Source organism: Ptychodera flava, chromosome 21, assembly GCF_041260155.1.
Source record: "Ptychodera flava strain L36383 chromosome 21, AS_Pfla_20210202, whole genome shotgun sequence".
Lineage (NCBI taxonomy): Eukaryota > Metazoa > Hemichordata > Enteropneusta > Ptychoderidae > Ptychodera > Ptychodera flava.
The window spans coordinates 23,942,327-23,963,424 of NC_091948.1; the positions used below are offsets into that span (position 1 = coordinate 23,942,327).

General features: G+C 35.6%; 1 protein-coding gene across 2 annotated transcripts in view; it reads left to right on the top strand.

Moving 5' to 3' along the window:
* Window positions 1–21,098, top strand: part of LOC139121788 (sodium/calcium exchanger 3-like) — a 90,480-nt gene that overhangs the window by 19,945 nt on the left and 49,437 nt on the right. For both annotated transcript variants that reach the window (XM_070686948.1, XM_070686947.1), the window contains exon 3: window positions 12,219–12,319. In XM_070686948.1, coding sequence (XP_070543049.1) covers window positions 12,219–12,319 — 101 coding nt within the window. The remainder of the gene's footprint in view (window positions 1–12,218; window positions 12,320–21,098) is intronic.

A 21,098-nucleotide genomic window follows, 5' to 3' on the forward strand; every position in this document is an offset into this window, starting at 1 on the left:
AAAACCAAATAAAGTTGCTGATTAAAATTACTTTTAAATAATTACCAAACTGTCTTTTATCAATAAAAAAAATATTTTTTTCCCCTTTTTTCCTTGGAAGTAGATGACGGGGCTAGACACACCTGTATGGTTGTTCTCCTTCATCAGAGAACAAAATTCAAACTGTAGCGGGCAGGAGGAAAAGAGAGAGAAATTATTGAGTATGTTTCACTTTCGATCGCTGAAATCACATGCCGGTTTTTTCATCAACTTTCTATCCGAATGTAATTACTGTTTTATGATAATCAACAAATGTTATTCCTTCTGTACTTTTTTTAACACAAGGTAATGATAAACCTAAAACGACTGAAAAAAAACCAGTATTGCCATTTGGGTTCCACCTTTCAATAGTGCGGTAGGTCTCTGATCAAATTATTGAATTCCCATCAACAAAGATTTCAACTTATCACCCAAGAGCAGAGAAACTTCACAAACACAAAAAAAAATCACGTTGTAATAATCCCTTTGAAGTGATCAAAGTGTTGACACCTGTGCTAATTGACAAAGAATAGCTGGCAACCACTATTAACCTATAGTGACAACAGATGTATTGCGTAGCATGTACATAATATGTCAACAGTTGCTAGGGGAGTCCGTGTACATAAATAATTTCTAATCTATTGTCTGGCTATTGTGTATGTTTATTGTGTCTTAGACAACAGTATTTTTGTGTGTCTTTAATAAGCAGAAGTACAAAAATAGCTCATTAATTAGGAAGAACTAGAGTTGTAGGCATTGCAAATTATTCAAACTTTGTAAAATGTTTGCACCACAAATTTCAGTAGTTGAATTAGAATGGTTATATCGGTGTCATTTCGTCAATGTTACCAAAGGAGCTATTAAACTTTCAGTGTGGACCACTTGAGTACAGCTTACTTGATGAAGTGACACCCAGGCTTTTGTTTCCTAGATAAATATCAATTTTTAAAAGTCAAAAAGGTTGACTAGGAGAAGTTTGAACCGTGAATTGTTTTTGAATGTACTTTTGCTGAAGTTGGCAATGATTTAGACGGATTTGATACAAGGATTGCCATTGGATAGAATCGTAATTAAGCTGACTAGAGCCAGATCTGGACCTATTGTTATTTGTTAATCATATTATAGGCTTTCAGACTGCACTGAATATAGCTCGTCTAGCAGTGGTGTCCTGCATACTGTGAAACCGATCAATGAGACGTCTAGGTACAAAGCCCCCGTCATTCGATTGTGTTGGCTGTTCTTGGCAATTCAGAATCAGCCATGTTTTCCATCAACAATGGTGCGAAAAAAGGCCTCATACAGTTGCAGATACATGCCACTTCAAGCTCCCTACATCCAACGTTGAAAGCCGTATGGTGACCGCTTTAAATGTACAAGTCGTCTTGTATTGTTTGAAGAACACACTCAGGAACCTTTCATGGGTCACTGAACTAGTTTTTGTCAATTCTAATGTGGAGTTTTTTTGTGGGAAAGGTGATAGGGCATGTCTTGCATTGTAGCGTATTGAAATCTATAGCCGCACACTTTGCATACACATTACCGTTATCTATTGTTGTGGTCGATGAAGTTGTATGAGGTTTATTGCAGTGTATCCTTTTCTGTGTTCTCACTTTTTCTTTCATCGTGCTATACCGTGGACCGATTGACCTAAATTTTCCTTCTTTGTGTCGATTTCTTCCAAAACTGAAAAGCTCATGGCGTTAAAAAAGTGGAATCGTTATCGGCGATCTATAATGTGCTATGTCAGTCTCATTTATTGATTGCAACAAAAGCTAAAGAAATTCCTTGATTCAAGAAAACAACAGTTGATTCATGCAAAGTTTCTTTGATGTTTTCTGTTGATTTTCTGCTTATTAGCAGGCTCCACACTGTATGTACACATCTTTTCAGGCACAAGAAGTATTCTGAAACACCGAGTAAACTACACACTGAAAACAATATACAATGTATCAAGGAATTTAAAAGGCTACAAAACATGTGAACAACATCATAAAAAATGAAAAATAAATGCGTTTGGCTCGCTGTAGTAAACCATGTAATTTGTTCAAAGTTTTACTGGTCTTGAAAAGATACTCGTAAAAATTTTGTGCACAACACTTTAATTCTGGTAGAAACTTGTTGATGACGTTTCTAAAAGTTCCCAATGGTATGATTAACAGCACAATGATAATGGCAGAATCTGAAGGGTAGGAGTGTATTGTCAAACAATCATTCTCAGTACAGTTTTTGCAGCAATTGAAGATCTACACCTATGCAATTATAAAGTGAAGATTCATACTTTGCCTTTGATGAGAAGCTGTCTCCACTAACCATGAAACTTTAGTAAGACCCCTTAATTAACCTGTTCATCCCCAATTCCCCGTATACAGGTCCACAATTGCCATTGAGAACAATGGGTTTGGGCCAAACCATGGTGGTGAAAGGGTTAAACGCTTTCCATTACTAAGTTCCAGAATCTGAATGCCTTGCCCTTGATGCAGCGTTGTATAATATCAATAGAGAGAAGTACCAGAAATGTGCTTACAATTAAAAATGACCCACTGAAATATTTTTACATTTTACCGGAGATATTTTTGCCATAGTGTCGGTAAAGAATCTCTCAAATGAAACCTCTGTTACAATAAGAGGTAATTTAATCACAAGAAAAAATGTCAATATATGCTGAAATCTGATTAATGTTGCTTTCAACCTGAAACCTGTACATGTCTGTAATTCAAGAAGAAACTTAAAAATAGAACAGCATTTGACCACATCTTCATTATTTGAAAATAAAGTCGATGCAAAAAGAAGGCATGGTGGGTGGTTTTCACTTTCCCTGGATTTACAAAATGCCCAGCTAAGCATTTCTATTGTCAAACAACAGTTGGAGAGCGCAGCCGTGGTTGCCATGGAGACATGATGCAAGGACTCGGCAATGCTCTTTATTAAGACCCTCCTCTTCATTCAAGCTAATCTGGAACAGTGTCTCCGTAATGAAGTCTGTGAGGGATTGTTGTTCGTGATCCACCATTCCCCAAAAGACAGACCTGTCATTGGCGACTCTCAATACCACCAAGGTGCAAGGCGTTAAGACTGCATTGCTTTCAAAAGATCAACAGAAAAATTGTGCAATGTCATTCAACCCAGGAATTCCTGTTTTGCGATGACATTTTACAATTTTTGGGGGGTTAAGGGAGGTCCAGTGAGTCGCTAATTTGCATCATTGCAGCAGTATTTCTTTAGGCTGCGTTCACAAATAACGATTAGGGGGGGGGGGGCTGGAGGAATCTCGATTGAAATCTTATTTTTTTTCAGATCCCCCCCTAAGTACCCTAAAAAATTTTCAAATGCCCCCCCTCTATATGGTCAAATTTTTCAAGTCCCCCCCCCCAACTATCACAGGCCCGCATATTTGTAAAGGATGTGAGGCAGAAAAAATAAACATGTATTGCGCCGTTCTGCTCACAGGTGTTCAACACTACCTGTGCATTAGCACTTTGTATAGTCATATTCCAAGGCAAGTTCTTTAAATGTATCGGTTAATTTTTTAGATTTATTGGTCTAAAAGCCAACTTGAATTAATCCAACTCTGGCCAGGTCGATTGCTCCTGTTGAAGAGCACACAAAATGCAATCATGAGAGAGTAGGAAAATTGTGAATTCTGGCTAATTGCCGTATTGCACAGTGACCTACCGAAATTGTTTCAAAACTACAAGACCTATATGAATTAGATGCTACTCAAAATTGACAATACGGAAGGTAAAATATTCCATCAAATAAATATTTTAATCTCTGAAATTTTGGGTGTGATAATTGCAAATTTGGTTAAAAAATAAATAATTCCATTTGGTCACATATTTTTTTCTTTTAGTCTTTACTATTCAAAGTTTTACTTCTGTATCATTTTATAATAAGAGTGTGAAAATTTAGAAAATCAAGCATGGTGACCCCATCTTTTTTCTTTAATATTTGATTATTCTCATATGCCAGAATTCAAACATTTCTATGTTTTCTTCCTTGTGTTGCTCTCTGGCCTGATCTTGTGTACAAGTGAGTTTCACTGTCATGAGTGTCATTTGACCAAAACTCTTCTTCAAATACCATGTACATCAAAGTCAGAGCTGTCTCTGTCACTGTTCAGGTATGCAGTGACAGTGACACTGCAGTAGCAGGGTAGTATCTGATAGTGACACTACCTGTAGGCAGTAGCTGTATTAACTTTGATAATTTTGGCAATATTTTTGTTCAGTTTTACAACTGCGTTCTTGTTCTACTCCCTACAGCATGTTGAATTGTCCAGTATTCAGCTTGCTATCACAGCCTATGTATGTGTACTATGCATTTGTATCACTGACAACTGACTGTCAGTCTGGACTCCTATTAAATTATCACCAAATACATATTTATATTTATATATACAGGCTTTGTCAACAAACTAAATATTGTGTGTTTGAGCATGCTGTAGGGAGATAGCAAGAAACTGTAATTGTTATATTGCATAGGAATATTGCAGAAATCATTAACAGTTGTAGCTTCTGCCCTGTTACGAGGCTCAAGTTTGTTTTTTACGACAAATAACATGTTAAGATTTTTTCGAGATAAAAGTCATGAAATGTGACAAAATGGTTCTAGATTTTGTTAAATTATTACTAACATTACAACATTTTGATGACATAAAAAATGGTATTCATTTTTCATTGAATTACCTACAAAAACTTGGAATTGGAAAATGTAAAACTCAAAAGGGACCCAAAAATTTTCAAGTCCCCCCCCTACAGGTAGAGCAAAATTTTCAAGTCCCCCCTCCACTACCCCAAAAATTTTTGAATCCCCCCCCTGAATTCCTCCAGCCCCCCCTAACCATTTTTTGTGAACGCAGCCTTATCAAAATTACAAGTACCAAATTGCTAAAGTGATTGAGTCATAACCCTTTCACAACCATGGTTTGACCCTACCCCATTGTTGTCAATGGTGATTGCAGACCTGTTTATTGGGAATGAGGGGTGAACAGGTTAATGTAGAATTATAAAATTCTCTCGCCATCATCCTTTTCAACATACCTTGTCCTTTTCTACATTCTATAAATGTCAAAATATTTTGTAAAGGTTGGCTCTGTGTATGAAAATGCATTCATCATGATTTTTCATCCACCGTTAATAAGGCATGAGTAAACATCCTCATATGCAATGCAGAACTTTATAGGTCTTTGAAGATCATATTGATAATTGAACACTGGCATGTCTTGCTGTTTGATGAAAAAAATATGAACAATTTTATTCTGTAGTGTTTGACTAATAAATCATAGCAATTCCATTATCAGTTTGTGGAATCAACATGTGGTTGTCGACAAATAACTGGTTTTAATTCTGATGAAGTCTATGAGATTCCATTTTTTTCAAAAGAAGTCTATGATGCATGGAATTGGTGGCAGTTTTATTGCTGAACTGTTTGCTTAAACTATACAACAGTGTTTGTCTCAGAGCATAAATTTTGTGGCATGTCATGAGGCGTCTGTGTGATGCCCTATCGTATTTTGAGAATATTCCAGTGACACTTATATCGCCTTGTGACATTTCTGTGGTTAACACCCATGTTGACACTTTCATTTCTCTGGCTACACATTCATCTTTTTTCAATTTTTCAATTTTATGTATGCCGTGGTAGTCTCATCTGCAAGCAGTAGTGACAGCTGGCAAGGACTAAGAGCGCGTCATCTCACAAAGAAGATGCCATTGGCAAACAGAGACAAAATGGAAGCATTTTGAACATGTGCTGCATAATTCAATGATGTGTATTTTGATGAAACTCAAGAACATAAAATTTTTAGCATTGGTCTACAATATTACCTCCAATTACCCATTCCAATAACTTCATTGTTTTTTTTAACCTTCATTAACTGCAAGAGTATGAAAAGAAACTTACTGAAATTTTAATGGGGTCATTAAAGTTGATATTATTTTTGAAAGGAAGATATGACGTCTTTTCAACAAGCAACATGCTTTGAAAATATTCAGAGCAATAGTATACATATATATTTCAAAAGTTATTTGAAGTGGCGCATGGGCTCCATCAGGGTAAAATAATGCTAGGTTTTCACAAAATCTATTCCTAGGACTACTGGTGTGATGCTACTTTGTGAGAGAAAGTCTTATTAATGGATTATATCTCTTGAGGATCCAGCTGTCAAAAATTTAGGAATTTGTAAAATTATTTGAGTTGTAGAGACAAAGATCTCTTAAATCTGGAAAATACCAGAGTATGTTTAGGAATTCATACTCATCTTTGTTTTTTGGGGGTGGGTGCTAAACTTCTAAAAAAAATTTGCATCAATAGCATAAAAAGAGTTTCACACCCCTAAATAACATGAGCAAGACTGCGCATTAATTTGGACAAAGACTGCATCAGCAACCGCATAATCTTTGAACCCGAGCGTAGAAAGAGTGACTTTGCATTCAATATCAAGCTCACTTTATCCATGTGTGCCTCAGAATAAAATGGCAATTTTGTATGGGCATTAATGTTTGACAAATATTTTCTGTAGCGACAAAGAGATCTAGAGTAGAGTTCCAGTTTCATCTAAAATGTAGAAGATGAGAAAAGATCAAGCTTATTATGTTCAGCCCAGCAGAGAGGTGACCTGATCTTCCCACACTGTGATAGAGATTACATCTGATCCTATCAATCTCATATTGCCTGCTGGAGATAAAACCCTCCTCTAGTAGAACCATTCACTTTTAAGGACTTCAGCGCCCATCAAATTCTGCCGAACTCAGTATTCTGCAGCTTAGATCCCATTATCATGCCCATCAAAACAAGATTACTATAATGGTCAACAGCTTGGCGAAGAATTATGGAAATGTGGATCACTTTATATGCGTGTGCTCTTGTTTGTGCCATTATCCTGGTTTAAACATTTCATCAAACATGAAATTCATCAACATTGTATCTTACCTTACCCTTGTGTGTTAGTCACAGTGCAACCACTTCATGATAATTCATTCCAAACAATTCGTCAGGCTTATTACTTGTAATCATGGTTGTGACACAGTATAGAGGGCAGGAGATTCAGAGCAGTTTGTTGACAACTAGTAACAGTCACATATCCTGTGCTGATTGTTAACTATCAGAACATGGCGATTATATAAATGGGCCATTTTTTCTCAGAATCTATCCTGGAAACCATAACAAATATTCTAAATTTCTGGTTGAAGTTAGCTTTTATTGGCAAATGAAACATTGTTTCCTTGTTAGTTGGAGTAAATTGTGTTGTCTCAATGTTAGGTTAATGATGGGAAGGTCTGGACACATTTTCGTTAAAGTTGTGTTTTTTACAAGATCAACTCAAATATTGGAAATCTGTGACTTGTATTACATGACAAGGGAGCAATCAATGTATGTGAACATATAGAAGTCCTGCTCAGGTGGTTTAAACTATTTGCTTTTCTCTTAGGGCAAGCATTGATAGAGTAAAACTGATTCTTTTGCTGAAATCTGATTGAACCTCATTCAAAATTTAATGTCAACTTATTTCTTTCCAAAGGTCAATTTGAAAAGAAACCTACAGGCCCAAAAATGATGGAGAGTGAAAATTTGGAGAAATACATTTAGGAATTCCTAATTGCTGAGTTTTTAAACAATATCTTAGTGTTTCGTCTTGTGACTTTCTTGAAGAGAACGCTGTAATTTGAAAGTGATAGATTGATCGCTAATGATGGATACAAGTATTTTTAGGTCTATGGTCAGTCAGCTTGCGTTATGGAGTATTGCCCATTAAAATCTCTTCTACTTCGGAATCAATTTTTTGAAAGGTTACGGCAAATTTGCAAGCAGAAATGATAGTATATACTCAGAATCATTATGTCATGTTACTTGGCATGTCTCCTGGCACAAAAATTTGACATATAAAGTCAGATAAATTTTCTCAAATGTTGACTTATTAGATCTCATGATGCAGACTGAAGATAATTGTAAACCTGCAGACATTCTCTTTAATCACTGCTCATAACATCAAATGGCTTAAGGTAAATGCAAGTTAATCATAAACTGAATATTTTGTGTTTGATTTGGCCCTGACTGATGCACATATGCCACAAGATCTCTAACAGAAACTTCTTGCGAGTGTTTCTGTCAGACATACTTGTTTGTGATATCTTACTATGTGCATGTCTATAGATAATTAGCAATTGTAGCATTGTTCGGAACTCAATCAAAAATTTATCAATATGTTCAAAGGGATAATATTCTCATTTGGATGATTGGCATGGGAACCAGGTATTGTGGTAATGCATTATGAATTAGGTCTGTAATCACACTGATAGGCAGTGTCTTACAAGTTTCGTGTTTACTGAAATCTTTATCAAGTTTGTCATCATTTTTTTTCCAATTCTTCCAAATTTCATCCCATGCAAAAGTTTTTTCTAAGCTTTAGCGTGTTAACCTTTTGACATGCTCATTGCAGAACATTTTGCATTATTTAAATTTGTTCCACATTTATTTAGCTACTGTTACAATTTAAACAGACTAATAGACTATGTAGGAAAATAACAGGTGCCGGGTTTGGGAGCTGATAGTTAGTTGAGTGTAGGGAAAAAGGACTGGAAATGCAAAAGTCTCATTTTGCAGTGTAATGCAGGAAGTGTGGTTTAGCAAGCATGAATGTTAAGGAAATCGGCATAATCGAAATATACCTGTGAAAACAAAATCAACACATGTCAATACGCTATTGTGTTGTTACTTTGAAAGTGGAGACTGTGCGAAGGTGTAGATATCTGCGTCTACTTTCTGTTTCATCAACGGTGTCCTTAGATGGATGAATATGTTCTAAGTAATTTGGAAATGTGACAAAAACCATAATGACGCTTTAATTCAATATTCAAGTCCAACTGAACATGCAATTAATACCATGATTGTAAGTTTCTTTGTCATGGTGCATGTAGCTGTGGCAATGCGCAAATGAATTTGACAGAAAACTCAACAAACAGTATTGATGAAATTCAGCGACGTGAAACCAATTAAACAAGGCATATTGATCAGTTTTCATTCTCCTTGGCAACACTGAATAATTTTGCCCATGTTCCATTTGTGTGATGGTACAGACCATGGCAATTAGAAAAATTTTACAACTGAGAAGCAAAACACCCGAACCAAATCATAGAGCCATTGGAGTCTTAACAGATTGGTCTATCCTTTGCTTAATTCTCATGAGTTGATGACTTCAAAGATTGGAATGACAATTACTGGGTTTTTGAATCGCGAGATGGAGCCAGTAACCTGTACACCCCCAATGCCCTGTGAACAGGTCCAGACTGACCGTTGATAACAATTAGTTTGGATCAGACCATGGTGGTGAGAGGGTTAAACCAATTTTTGGATTATCAAATCCAATCTTAAACTTCGTTTTGCCAGTAAGATAATTGAAATGCACAGCCTCTGAAAAATATGTATTTTGATGGACATGCAGATAATGATGGTGCTACCAAATTGTAAGTACTTTACAGTCAAAGAAAAGGTACATAATCCTGTATGCCAATTGACATTTCAGAGTGCTTGATTCAAAACTTACACAGGTGATTGACTGTTGAGCTGATAACCTCCAGCAAGATGTTCTGGCAAACTGAATGTACATGTACCAGCTGCTGTAAAATATATGATAAATTGAGGCTGTTTGAAAAACTTTTAATAATACATTTACTTGACAGGCTGTTGTCCGTGATAACTTTCATAACAGCAGATTTTCTTCCAAAGCTGACATAGGGATGTGTACAGCCACAATTGAAAACAAGAATCATAACTGGAATGGCTTTCACTTTGAATTTTCGGCATCTTGTCTCATATGGTACCAAAATTTCATGCACAGAGTAAGTCGGATGATTTCTCTGCACTCTTATATGGCCTTTTTATCTAAAATGATCTCTCAAAAATGTCTCAAAATAAAGATAAAAATATTGTAATGTTCCTGACATCTCCAGTTATGAATCATTATAGAATCGAAACAGGAAATCCAAATTTATAATTTTCCATCTTTAAATACCCTATTAAATTCGGTACACAATGTGAACCATGATGAGATATTGTTTTTTTGTGTGATGATGAAAACAAAATCACCAAAATGTCACAGAGATAAATTTATCATGAGAATAATGAAAGGTATTAATACCAATAACATACATAAACAGCGATGTCACACATGAAATTGACATCACTTTAAGGATGTCAAGTATTTGCTGACAACGTTGAAAGGGTACATGGAGAGCGTGTGAGAGCCCTTGTAATATCATACTATCATTCATAGAGAGCTGTCCATCAGAAGAGAATGAAAGTGGGTCTGCACACAGTCGGCCTGAATCACACATTCTCCTATAGTCATGAACAGGCAGACGTTGTCCTTGCCTGTAGATTTGATCAACATTGTTCGCAACACTTGTTTAGAAATAGGAATCAAAGGAGGAAGTTACATGATAGGGATTTACACATCGCCTGTGAAATACATAGTATTACATGCTTGTAAAGACTTTTCCTGAAACGTATACTTGTCGTGCTGTCCCTCGCGTCAACCACACGGGTGTTTTGTATTATACTGACCTCCTGTGATGTTGGCGAGTGCTTTGAATCTAGCGACTTTGCATCGATACAGAAAAGAATAGATCAGTGGTGGAATTTTTATGATGCTCCCATGTTGCTTTTCAAGGAGACAATGAAGTAGTTTTTTTTAACGCAGATGACGTCAAAATATTTAACTGTAAGGGGGTGATAATGTGTCTACGCTTAATCAATCATCACACATTCAAGGTATCAAATCAAACGTCAGAATGACCAACATTGAAAATGGCAAGAAAGATGTGACAATGAAAATGTTCAATGATGAAATATTAAGAATACCCTAATCATCTTTACGGAATATGTATCCCTTTGATAGTACTGTCACCAACGATACTGATGTCTACATCAGTATTGTAAAATTCACTCTATCTCTATGATTCAAAACAAATCACTTACATTGAAAGTATGTCAATGAAAGTAGACAGCTATTAAAAAAACTGACTGATATATGATACAATAATACTCTGAGTAGCTTCTGACAATTGTAAATGAACTTGTCATAATATATTAACAAATGACCTTTACATATGATGATTTTAGTCACGTAGTGAACATATTATCTCTTCCCTATACAATTTTTTCTGTATTTTATGTTTTTAGCGTAAAAACATAAAGTTTACAGCAAAGCCAGATGTGTAGTAAAGTTTATTGTTTCTATTTATGCCTTGTTTTCTGTTACTTTTAATGGAACCATGCGGTAGGATTATATGTAAATTTATGTCTGTGTCTGATATGATGTGACCGCTTCATTGCATGTATTATGATATTCCGTATACAGGGAATGTCTTAAAATTAATTGGGAAATTTGAGGATGATTACAGCTATTTATTTGCCAAAACCAATCAGTCAGGATCATGTTGTAGTACATTCCACCATATTCAATCATTACATAGAGGTTATACCTACCTTTGAAAATGATCAGATGCAAACGATCATGTTAGTTGCACTTGTAACAGGGTAGTTATTGGCATTGTGCAAAAAATATGAAATTCATCAGATCATAATTTGTATAGATTTAGCGTCCTTTCCCAAGGCCTGTAGGTGCATTTGCAAAATGGCATTACTTTAATAACAGTCTCGCCATTAAAATCCTGTTCGCAATGCTATTAAAATACTAAATTTATATCTGAATTAAAATCGCTAATTTATAACAGAAGCGCTATCACTACATTTGTATGCTATTTTCACCATCATTAATATCATATTGTCAATGAAACCAGACACAGCCTTGTACTTGCTCATTGTTTGATACAACAGTTTAATCTTATCCAAGGAGAATGTATGCAGAATTCAATGTCATTCCATATGCAAGTTTTATGATTCAATGCATGAAGAGTGATTGAGCCAACTTACTGAGAATCTTCCACTGTTCCCATGTCTTCTTTGGAAATGATTGAGCGGGAAAGAGAAAAGGAAAAGTGAAATAATTAATATAACACATGAATGCCGATCATGCAACCTTGGCCAGTCAAATGTGGATTCAAACACACATGACACCAGGTTCCCGAATGATAAAAAAGATGTTTTTTTACAGGTTGAATCTTTATTACATCCTCCTGATGACTTATAAAAACTATCAGCATTTATATTAATCGCAAACTTCAATTTTTTTATCTTTTCAGAATGTCCGCATAGTGAATGGCGGAGCTCGTCCTCGGACAAGTGTGTTTCATGGCCCTTCAAAAGAACTGGCGACATTAGAAGCAGAAAAGCAGTATACAAGGCAAGTTGAGTTGCTTTCCGCTCTGATAGACATGCATATCTCATTCACTCTCTCTCTAGTTTACTCAATCACCAAAACATCCAAATTGTTATATTTGAAATTCTAATGCTTCTGTCAGGTTTAGTAAATAGCATTTCAACATTGTAGTGTCAAGCCTTACTATGCATTTGTGGGTCTGAGATTTGTAGTGACGTGTTCAAAGTTTTTATAATTAAGCCTGCCATAGAAATGTGGATTGGCTATCCCTTAGCTGTTGATTTCAATAATACTGAGTGATAACTTTTTACCTTTTAATTTGTGGAAGATTGTGACTGTATTAATTTTTACACTAATCAGGAAATTTGATGTTTCGCCTAATTGAACATACTCATCAGAGACAAAATATAATTAGGGGACAGTTACTGATGCATACAATGACTTGAAAGATTCACTTGGCAAGAGCGAGTCCCATTTCTCAATATTTATGTGAGCATGCAATTTGCATGCAAAGAAGGCTACAGAGATAAATGAATTAGATGGTACTTCTACTGTTCGTATCACAGTTTGGTCAGTGTCTTACTGTTTTTCCTGCGGTGTCTTTCAGTAGAAATCTTCATTTTCACTGGTCACTGCCCTGCAAATAAGAACAATAAACAAAGACAAAACAGAAGGAAATCATGCCGGGGACATTTCATTGTACAGATATCGGGAGAGTGGAGTTTTAATTAAGTCTGACAGGAAATTAGCACCAAGTGGTGAATTATTGGAGCGTCTGGGCAGGACTGTCTCTGTCAGTTCTTGGCGCATGAAAGTGTAAGCAATCCATTTGCTGGCTGTTTGCCAATATCATACAAACTTCAGTGTTTCACTCAACAGCTGTATTTGTGGGCTGGGTGAGTGAAAGTGTGGAGAATACATCATATGTGCCAGAGTACACATCGAGCATGGTTTAGCGAAGAAAACAGATCATGTTCCTGCGTGTGGGAGTTTTTCAGTGGGTCATAGAATAAGAAATAAGGTCTTTTTATCGTACAAATGTGATATGTAAGGCTGAATCGCTGTGATAAATTTTCCAGTCTGCTGTACAACCACTTGGAACATTATGTTTCTTTGCAGAGTAACGAGCTGCCTTCGTCAGAGCTGTACCTGTAGTTGTTGCATACTAAATTTGCTTTTCCTGATAATGCTGTACTTAATAAAAGGAGAAGATCAAAAGTGACATTTCATAGTATTTTATTCCTGCTTTATAAGATCAAATGACATTCAACCCGTCACTCACCTGACCGTGTGCGCATCCGTAGTTTCCTTTGGATAAGCTTTTGTTGTGTACATCAACGAGGAAATTAAAGATCAAAACAGAAAGGACATATATGGCACTTTCGAAATCAGCTCTCAACTCAGAAATGTGTGTACGTGCACTTTAACAAATATTGTTGGATCTATGAAAGTTACATTTGAGCAAGGCACCATTATAACTATACTAGCTTTCGTAATAATGTTGGCTGACTGAACCTAACATTTAACAATTTTAAATGTCACGACATTTCTGTTGGAACAGATTGTGTGCAATATGCTCTATTAGCATTGAGAATATCAATGCAAATGCTGTTTGATGAGCAAATCTTGAATTTATATGAATCGTTGCGGTTGAAAAGGAAAATAAATCTTCACTGTCAAGGGACTATTTGCCAAGAGATGGCTAAGAGCGCAGTTTTTCCTCAAATCACCCAAGATGTGCCTTCAGTGGGTAATTTACTTGAAAACATGTAGGAAAGGGTTTCAAGCTTCAAGGCAGCCATCAGATTTGATGAATACTGAATGGCTTTCTTCTTGTACCAGACAGTGCCTGTGATATCGCTGTAACGGTGAATTTCAGTTCCCTTTCTGAGAGGCAAAATTGTAGATGATGGTCAAGAACACAAGGCAGGGAAAAGTTCATCACAATTACTAGAATTAGAATGATTATTTCTTCTCGTTATTCATGCCTTGAATGACTTTGAAATATGCATTGACCAAAAATAAAAAGCGAAGATATTCTTGCGGAAGTTTAAATTGTAGGGAGTTATGGAAACCCTATGATAATGCACAAAATATGAGGGGGTGTGTGTGTAAAAAGCACCTTTATTGTGGTGGAAATTTCTACTGCATGTAACATAATGACCCTTGCATCTGCAGCATGCATAGTTTATCCTGACTCTTTTCAATGGACAGTTTCAAATATTAAAGTACCTGTGTTCATGGAGGGTTAAGTGTTTTGGAAAGTGTAAGCTTCAAATGAGAAAAGGATTATGAAGAGAGTTTTTGTTTATATCCTTAGCATATATTACATTATGAGAATAGAGTAGAAATTTCAAGTTTAAGGCTATTTCCATGGTTACTAGCTTACACTGTATTATTTATATGTGTGTGTACATCCAATATGCAGTGGTTCAGAAGTGTTATTCAGATAGTTTAGTTGCTTAAGTGTATGATGAGATTATCTGTGAAGTGTGGAGTGAAATGTGTCATAATACTAATCAGTGTCTTACAATAACAGTCTGTAGTTCAAGTTTTCTTCATGCATGTTTTGGTTGTAATTGCGAAGGAATGATGCCAGATCTTCATGGTTATTATGACACTATTCGTTACTTGTTGCATATGTATAGTTCAACAGTATTTTGTCCTGTAGAGAACTGTGTTCACAATCACACCCCAACACTTCTGAGTTGCCACAGATTTCATTGAAACATGAAACGTCTGTAGTAGGTCCACATTCATCCAATGGTAAATGAATGTTTTATATCTTATGTGATATCAGCAATTTTTTTTCCTTCTGTCTATAGTGCAAAAGTTGCATAGTTCTGTCAGGTACTTAAAAATGGATGTATGTCAAAGTATGTCAAAGTTAATTTTTTAAAAACAGTATATACATGTACCTACAGATGACATTTAGTAAAAATATTAAGAAGGGCGCAAGAGGTGAGTTTATGGATGATCTGGAGCAACACCCTCCCCCTCCCCCTCCCCCTTGCTGACAAGAACCCACTCAACTTTAGATAGTTCAAGTATCATATCGCAGAGTCACCGATACACCAAGAGCAAATCAGCCTTTCCTTTTTACAGCCATAGCAATCGTCGTCTTTAATAGGTTAATGGGGAAAGGTAAGAAATTTAATTATAGGAGAGAAAATGATCAGCTGTATCACAGAAAAGTCAGCTTCAAAGGGCACATACACTGGAATATTCTGTCATCAACGTTTTATTTTATCTTCAGCATAGTTATTTAAATATCATCAACAATCAGCATACTACCGTACCACATTAGAGCATGGAAATTTAAATATCATCAACAATGGATGAAAATACAAAACTAATTATCACAGTCACCATAACAACATATTGTGTAAGTAACCTCCTTGGCAAGCACTGCTGTTGAAATACTGAATGTAAAAGGGCTGTGTTTGTCCAAGAAATTGAGCACAGCAAATGTAAACTAGTCCTAACTCAATTTGCTTTTAAAGCGCTGAGTTCATTAAATTTGATCCATGGCTTGCCCTTTGTCGCTAACTCGGTAATTCGTAAAGTTGCATCGTGTGATGAGAACAACAGATCAATGCGATGTGGTGGCATCTCTCTCTCTTCTTGTGTCATCACTATCTTTAATTTTTGAAAAGGCAAGCCAACAAAGGCAAAAGCTGAAATTTGCCATATCACTTTATTTTCAAGAAGAGCATGATTGTACAATTGTCCCAAATTTGTCTCTCTGGAAAAGTCTTTGAAAATCCATCCCAGCAAGAGAATTCAGACACTACAGAATCAGAAACTGTAATTGAGCAGAATGTAAACAAGAAACTCTGGAATTCATATTGTGGAATAAAAGTATGAAAAAATTTTTGCAGATAAGGGTACAAATTTATTGATATAGCCATAGAATACATTAGAATACATTAGACTGTGACATACAGCTGTACCTTGCTTTGTAAAATAATGCTCCAGAAGCACATTTTGTATTCAAACATATACTTGATGGACTTACTTGTAATCTCTTGAAATATTGAGTTTTCATACAAAATGTGCATGTAGATGATTAAAGTGGCTGGGTTTTTTTTTTGTGGCAACAGAAGATGAGTATCGGTGTCCTCAAACTGAATTTTTTACGGCAGTAATTGGAAGATTAATTTTTTTCCTTTTGGTATTAAGACGTCAGTCTAAGGAGTTGTTTACTAATTTGTTGTATTATATTTTTGTGACTTGATCAGTTGAAAGAAAATTGGTTTGATGCGTCTTTAATGAGGTTCCCCCAGGAATATCTGAATACTGAACCTTTGTTGTCAATGACAGACAATACGCATCACAAAAATTAATATTGCCATATAAGTCAAGTGTTCAAAACATTTTCTGGGGAAAAAATACTGTCAAAAATATCTCCACTTTAGTATCATGTTTTTCTCGCATAATATTTATTTGTTTGTGACAGAAAAAACGACAGATGACCTTGTTTTGTTTTTTCAGACAGCATAAAAACACTGTATACAAGTCTTTAAATAAGATTTAATGTTTCAATAATGTTTTATGGGAAAACAGATGGTTGTTCAGTTTAGTTCAAAACAATAAATTCCAAACTTTGAAAAAGAAGGCCACCAGAGCATACGCTAGTTGTATAAATGTGTACAGGTACCATATAAAAAAATTATAGGCGTCTCAGAGTTAGGTATATGTAGTTGTGCGTGTGTTTGTCCCTCTATAGCACAATTTTATCTGATAAAAATTAAAAAAATAAAAGCTTCTGGTTCAGCAGTGCCAATTCCACCAGCTGATCATGATGGTTAGTGTCTTAAGACACTCAGATCAATTTTAACTGTTGACCCAAACTCCCTGTAACCTGGGTTCATACTCCTCATTGATATTGGTCTGGATGAAACCATGGTGGTGAAAGAGTTATAGCCAAAGCTGTATACTTAGAAATCAATTTGTAATTGGGGGCAACCAAAAGTTATGTTGTGAATGTCATGTATCACACTGGTCTCTTAAAAGAGCTTCTAGTTCCAAACAATTCCTAGGCAAGGAAAACCGAAAAAACCTAAATGTACAGACTCTTTATGCTTCGATCGCTACATGTAAAATCCAACCAGAAATATACCTGATGCTTTTCTTAAGGTTATTAAAGCGAGCAATTGATAGTAACTATTTTCCTGTTTTTAAGACAGAGTTATATTTCAAAGTAAATCTGTTGAGGGATGGAAAGTATTTCCCAAGAGCTTTTGTCGTTTTCATGTTTGATTGACAGTAAGAAGTCATCCACAGAAGAAATGAGCAAATTTTGATGTAGAGTTTTGCAATTTTATCATTACAGAGCGATATCCAGCTGGTCTGCGCGTGGTAGACACAGTGCTCAAAACTAGCTGAAATGCTTTCGACTCAAACATAGGAGAAAATACCTTTAATCATATTAGGAGGCTGAGCAATTTTTCCCATCAAAAGTGGAAACCTTCAGTGCAATACAGTGAAAAATTTGCCGGCAGTTTGGAAAAAGTATGCATATACAGCACAGGACTGTACACTTGAAAGGAAATCAACATATACAAGCAATCAGACAATTTGTACACGTAGTCTGTCTTACATGAACATGCATTCAACTGTCTAAACTTCAAAATCATGCCAGTGATACTCTCATATCAATTGATAAACTGGCGCATTTTGAAAGGCATTTTAGAGGTGGCATTCCATCAGTTGAGTATCTGCATTGAGCCGTGACACTGTAAAACGCATCATTAGATTTACATTGTTCATTTTATTCTCATTCATCAATATCGCTCAGTACTTTGTTTTTTAAGGCACCACTGCACATGCAAGTTAATTTGGCAGATCATTAATACTTTATAAATTGCTTTTTTTCTCCCCTTTTCTCTGCAAAGTGTATACCATCTATCATTTCACTTTCATACCTTGTATTGTATTCCCATGTGGCTAAGTGAGCAAGGATGTCGAACCAATTAACTTTGCCTTTTAAAACTATTTTATTTTATTGAAGTATTTGCACAGGCCATGAACTCTGGAATTTGCATAGTCAGTTTCAAAACAAATACTGTCAACGATTTATTACATTGTGTTTTTTTCTGCTTGACTTTTTGTTGTGGTGAGGACAAATGTAGAGACAGTTGATGACCAAGATGAGTGTTTCGAAGTGAAACTATGTGAAGGTGCATTGTGTAATTTTGTTCACCATCTGATGCTGTTGCCAGGCAACTTCAACTTCATAGATAAGTGTGGTTCAGGGAGAAATAAAAATAAGAAGCTCGTAGCGTTATTTAGGGATTGGCAGGAGGAGGGAGGCGATGGGCATGGGACTCTGGTCGATTTGACAGAGGTACTGTTTGCGAGGAAGGACATGACACTCAAAGGGGACTTTGCCTGGCCCTCCTTCCTTGAGCATGTCTTGATGTTTGAATTGCTTGAGTGATTTGTTTCCAGCTGCGTCTGCACTTTAGCAGAGATGCAAATTTCACCATCAAATTGAATTTTGCATTTCAGATGAAGGACCGAGCGTAACACGTTGCAGTCGATCAATGGATATGCATATCACTAATGTGAAAAAGATTTGTTTCTGCATCGATCAACTTTTATTAAAATTGATTTTTTCCATGCATGAACAAACCATGCAGAATATTCCATTCCTCAGTTGCTATCTTTGTAGTCATGACTTTGAGACCTGATGCTGCTTTCAGTTGTGCAAATTTCATATTGTTACGTAGATCACCTGCACTTTTTGATTAAAAACCTACTCTCACACACCAAATATTGAGCATAGACAAATGTGTGGAGCTCTTTAATTGCGTTACTGCAAACAAATGGAAAGTTTGAAAATTTAATAATGTGATGGTAAGGTTGAGGAAAATTCCGGTTTATGATATGAGAATTTATGAACTAGAAACAGGCAAAAGTTTTGATGAACCAACTGTTTTACTCTAAGAAACAAAAATTGCTTTATTTTATAGTGAAACACTGTGATGCTGAGGAATATATTTTTTTAAACTCTTTAATTTCCCAGAAGTCTACATGATGCATCTTTTATCAGGGAATGTACAAAACAGGCCTTAATATAATCCAGGAATTCTTATTTAAAAAAAAATATGATTTCATAAAGTTAAAGATCCCAAGACAAAGATTTTGGCTATTATTTGGGTACATCTCCTGTGGGAGTTCGCAGTTGCTATGATAATCACCCACAGTGAAAGACTCACCACGTTCTCCCATCATCCTTTGGGAAAGAGAAGCCCAAACTTTTTTGTTATCACCGAGCATCCAGTAAACAGTTTGTTGTTGCATGGCAACTGTTCATCCTCTAGGGAGATCCAGCCATTTTTCATTATGGTTTAATAATTCTAATTTTGAAAAGGTAATTTTTATGTGTCACTTTTTAATGGCCCATTAAAAGTTATTTTCAAACCGTAAGTAGAGTAATTTTCATCTGCGAAGTCAATGGGGTCTTTTTTTCATAATTATATCAGGAGTATTGAAGAGAAAGGATACAATGCCAGTCATATGATATCCACCATTAAAATGAGAATTAACATGGTGGGTCTGTGTGCTAATTAGAGAAAACATGATGTAATCAAACAGGAACTGACAAACATTACTTAATTAATTAAAAGCTATTGAGAATAGTACTGTTTTTATAAGGACTACCTTAAGTTTTATCATGATTTTTGACTATTTTTTCACACTTTGAAGTGCTTACCATAACAAGTCCGTCTAAAACCAGACATTGTATTCTGTGAAATTTACTTGAATAGGCAGAATATTGATTTCATGCTGATTAGAGAGATTTTAGTAAAAACGTGAGGAGAAAGACTCCTGTAGTTAGTTCTGGGAAAAGCCATTGGGATTGTGGTACCTCCATGGAAATGTAATGGAGCAGTGAGCTTGAATAGTTTGTCTGGATCAAATAATCTTTGTGAAAAAAGGATCTAGAGTGTATTGAAGGAAGTATGTTCAAGGATTTATGCTAAGTTGTTAACGTCTCTTCCATGCTGTGTGCAGGTTGGCACCTCGTGTCACGTAGATGAGCTGTCAGGTTTTTTCAAGACTACAGGCCATCTCTCTCTATCTTCATAGCAGCTGTTTATTACTTGTTTCTTCTGTAAACTACTTTGTATGTCCGACTGATCGGCAAAGGTGAGCAAATAAGTGAGGTTCATTGAATCAGGGTCTCGTCTTAAAAGTACGCGAGTGGAACTTGTGAAAATAAATCAACAAGCAGCTTTTCACTTTCTTGAAAAGTACTAATTTCGTTTAAATAGTGTCTTCTCTTTGTTGTATTTTAAAGAAATAATGGAAATTATGCTCATTAAATAAATAGATGACATATCTCACAAAAATATTTTAAAAAAATGATAAAATGTGTACAATTAGATGAGTTGTCATTGCCTAACCTTGTGTATACCTACATCCCTCGATATAGATGGCCTGGATGAAATAACCTGTCTAGTCATGGAAACTGTCATGTGACAACATTTATGTAATATGGCTGTGTCCTACTATTTATGTGGCAATTATTTTTTGTGATGTGTTTAAAATATACAAGTTATGCAAATACGGTACAAAATGGATAGTTGAAATCAAGTAGTAAATTTTTGCAAATACTGCAGTTATCACAGACATTTGTAAAGCCATTTTTATACTTACGTTAATGGGACTGTAAATTTAACAAAAGTGATATTGTGTTGTTAGAAATTGAAGAAAGATTGGTTATTAGTGACATCCACTTATAAGATCGTCATCAATTTTAAAACAGTAAATGGTTCTCACACTGACTGCAGTC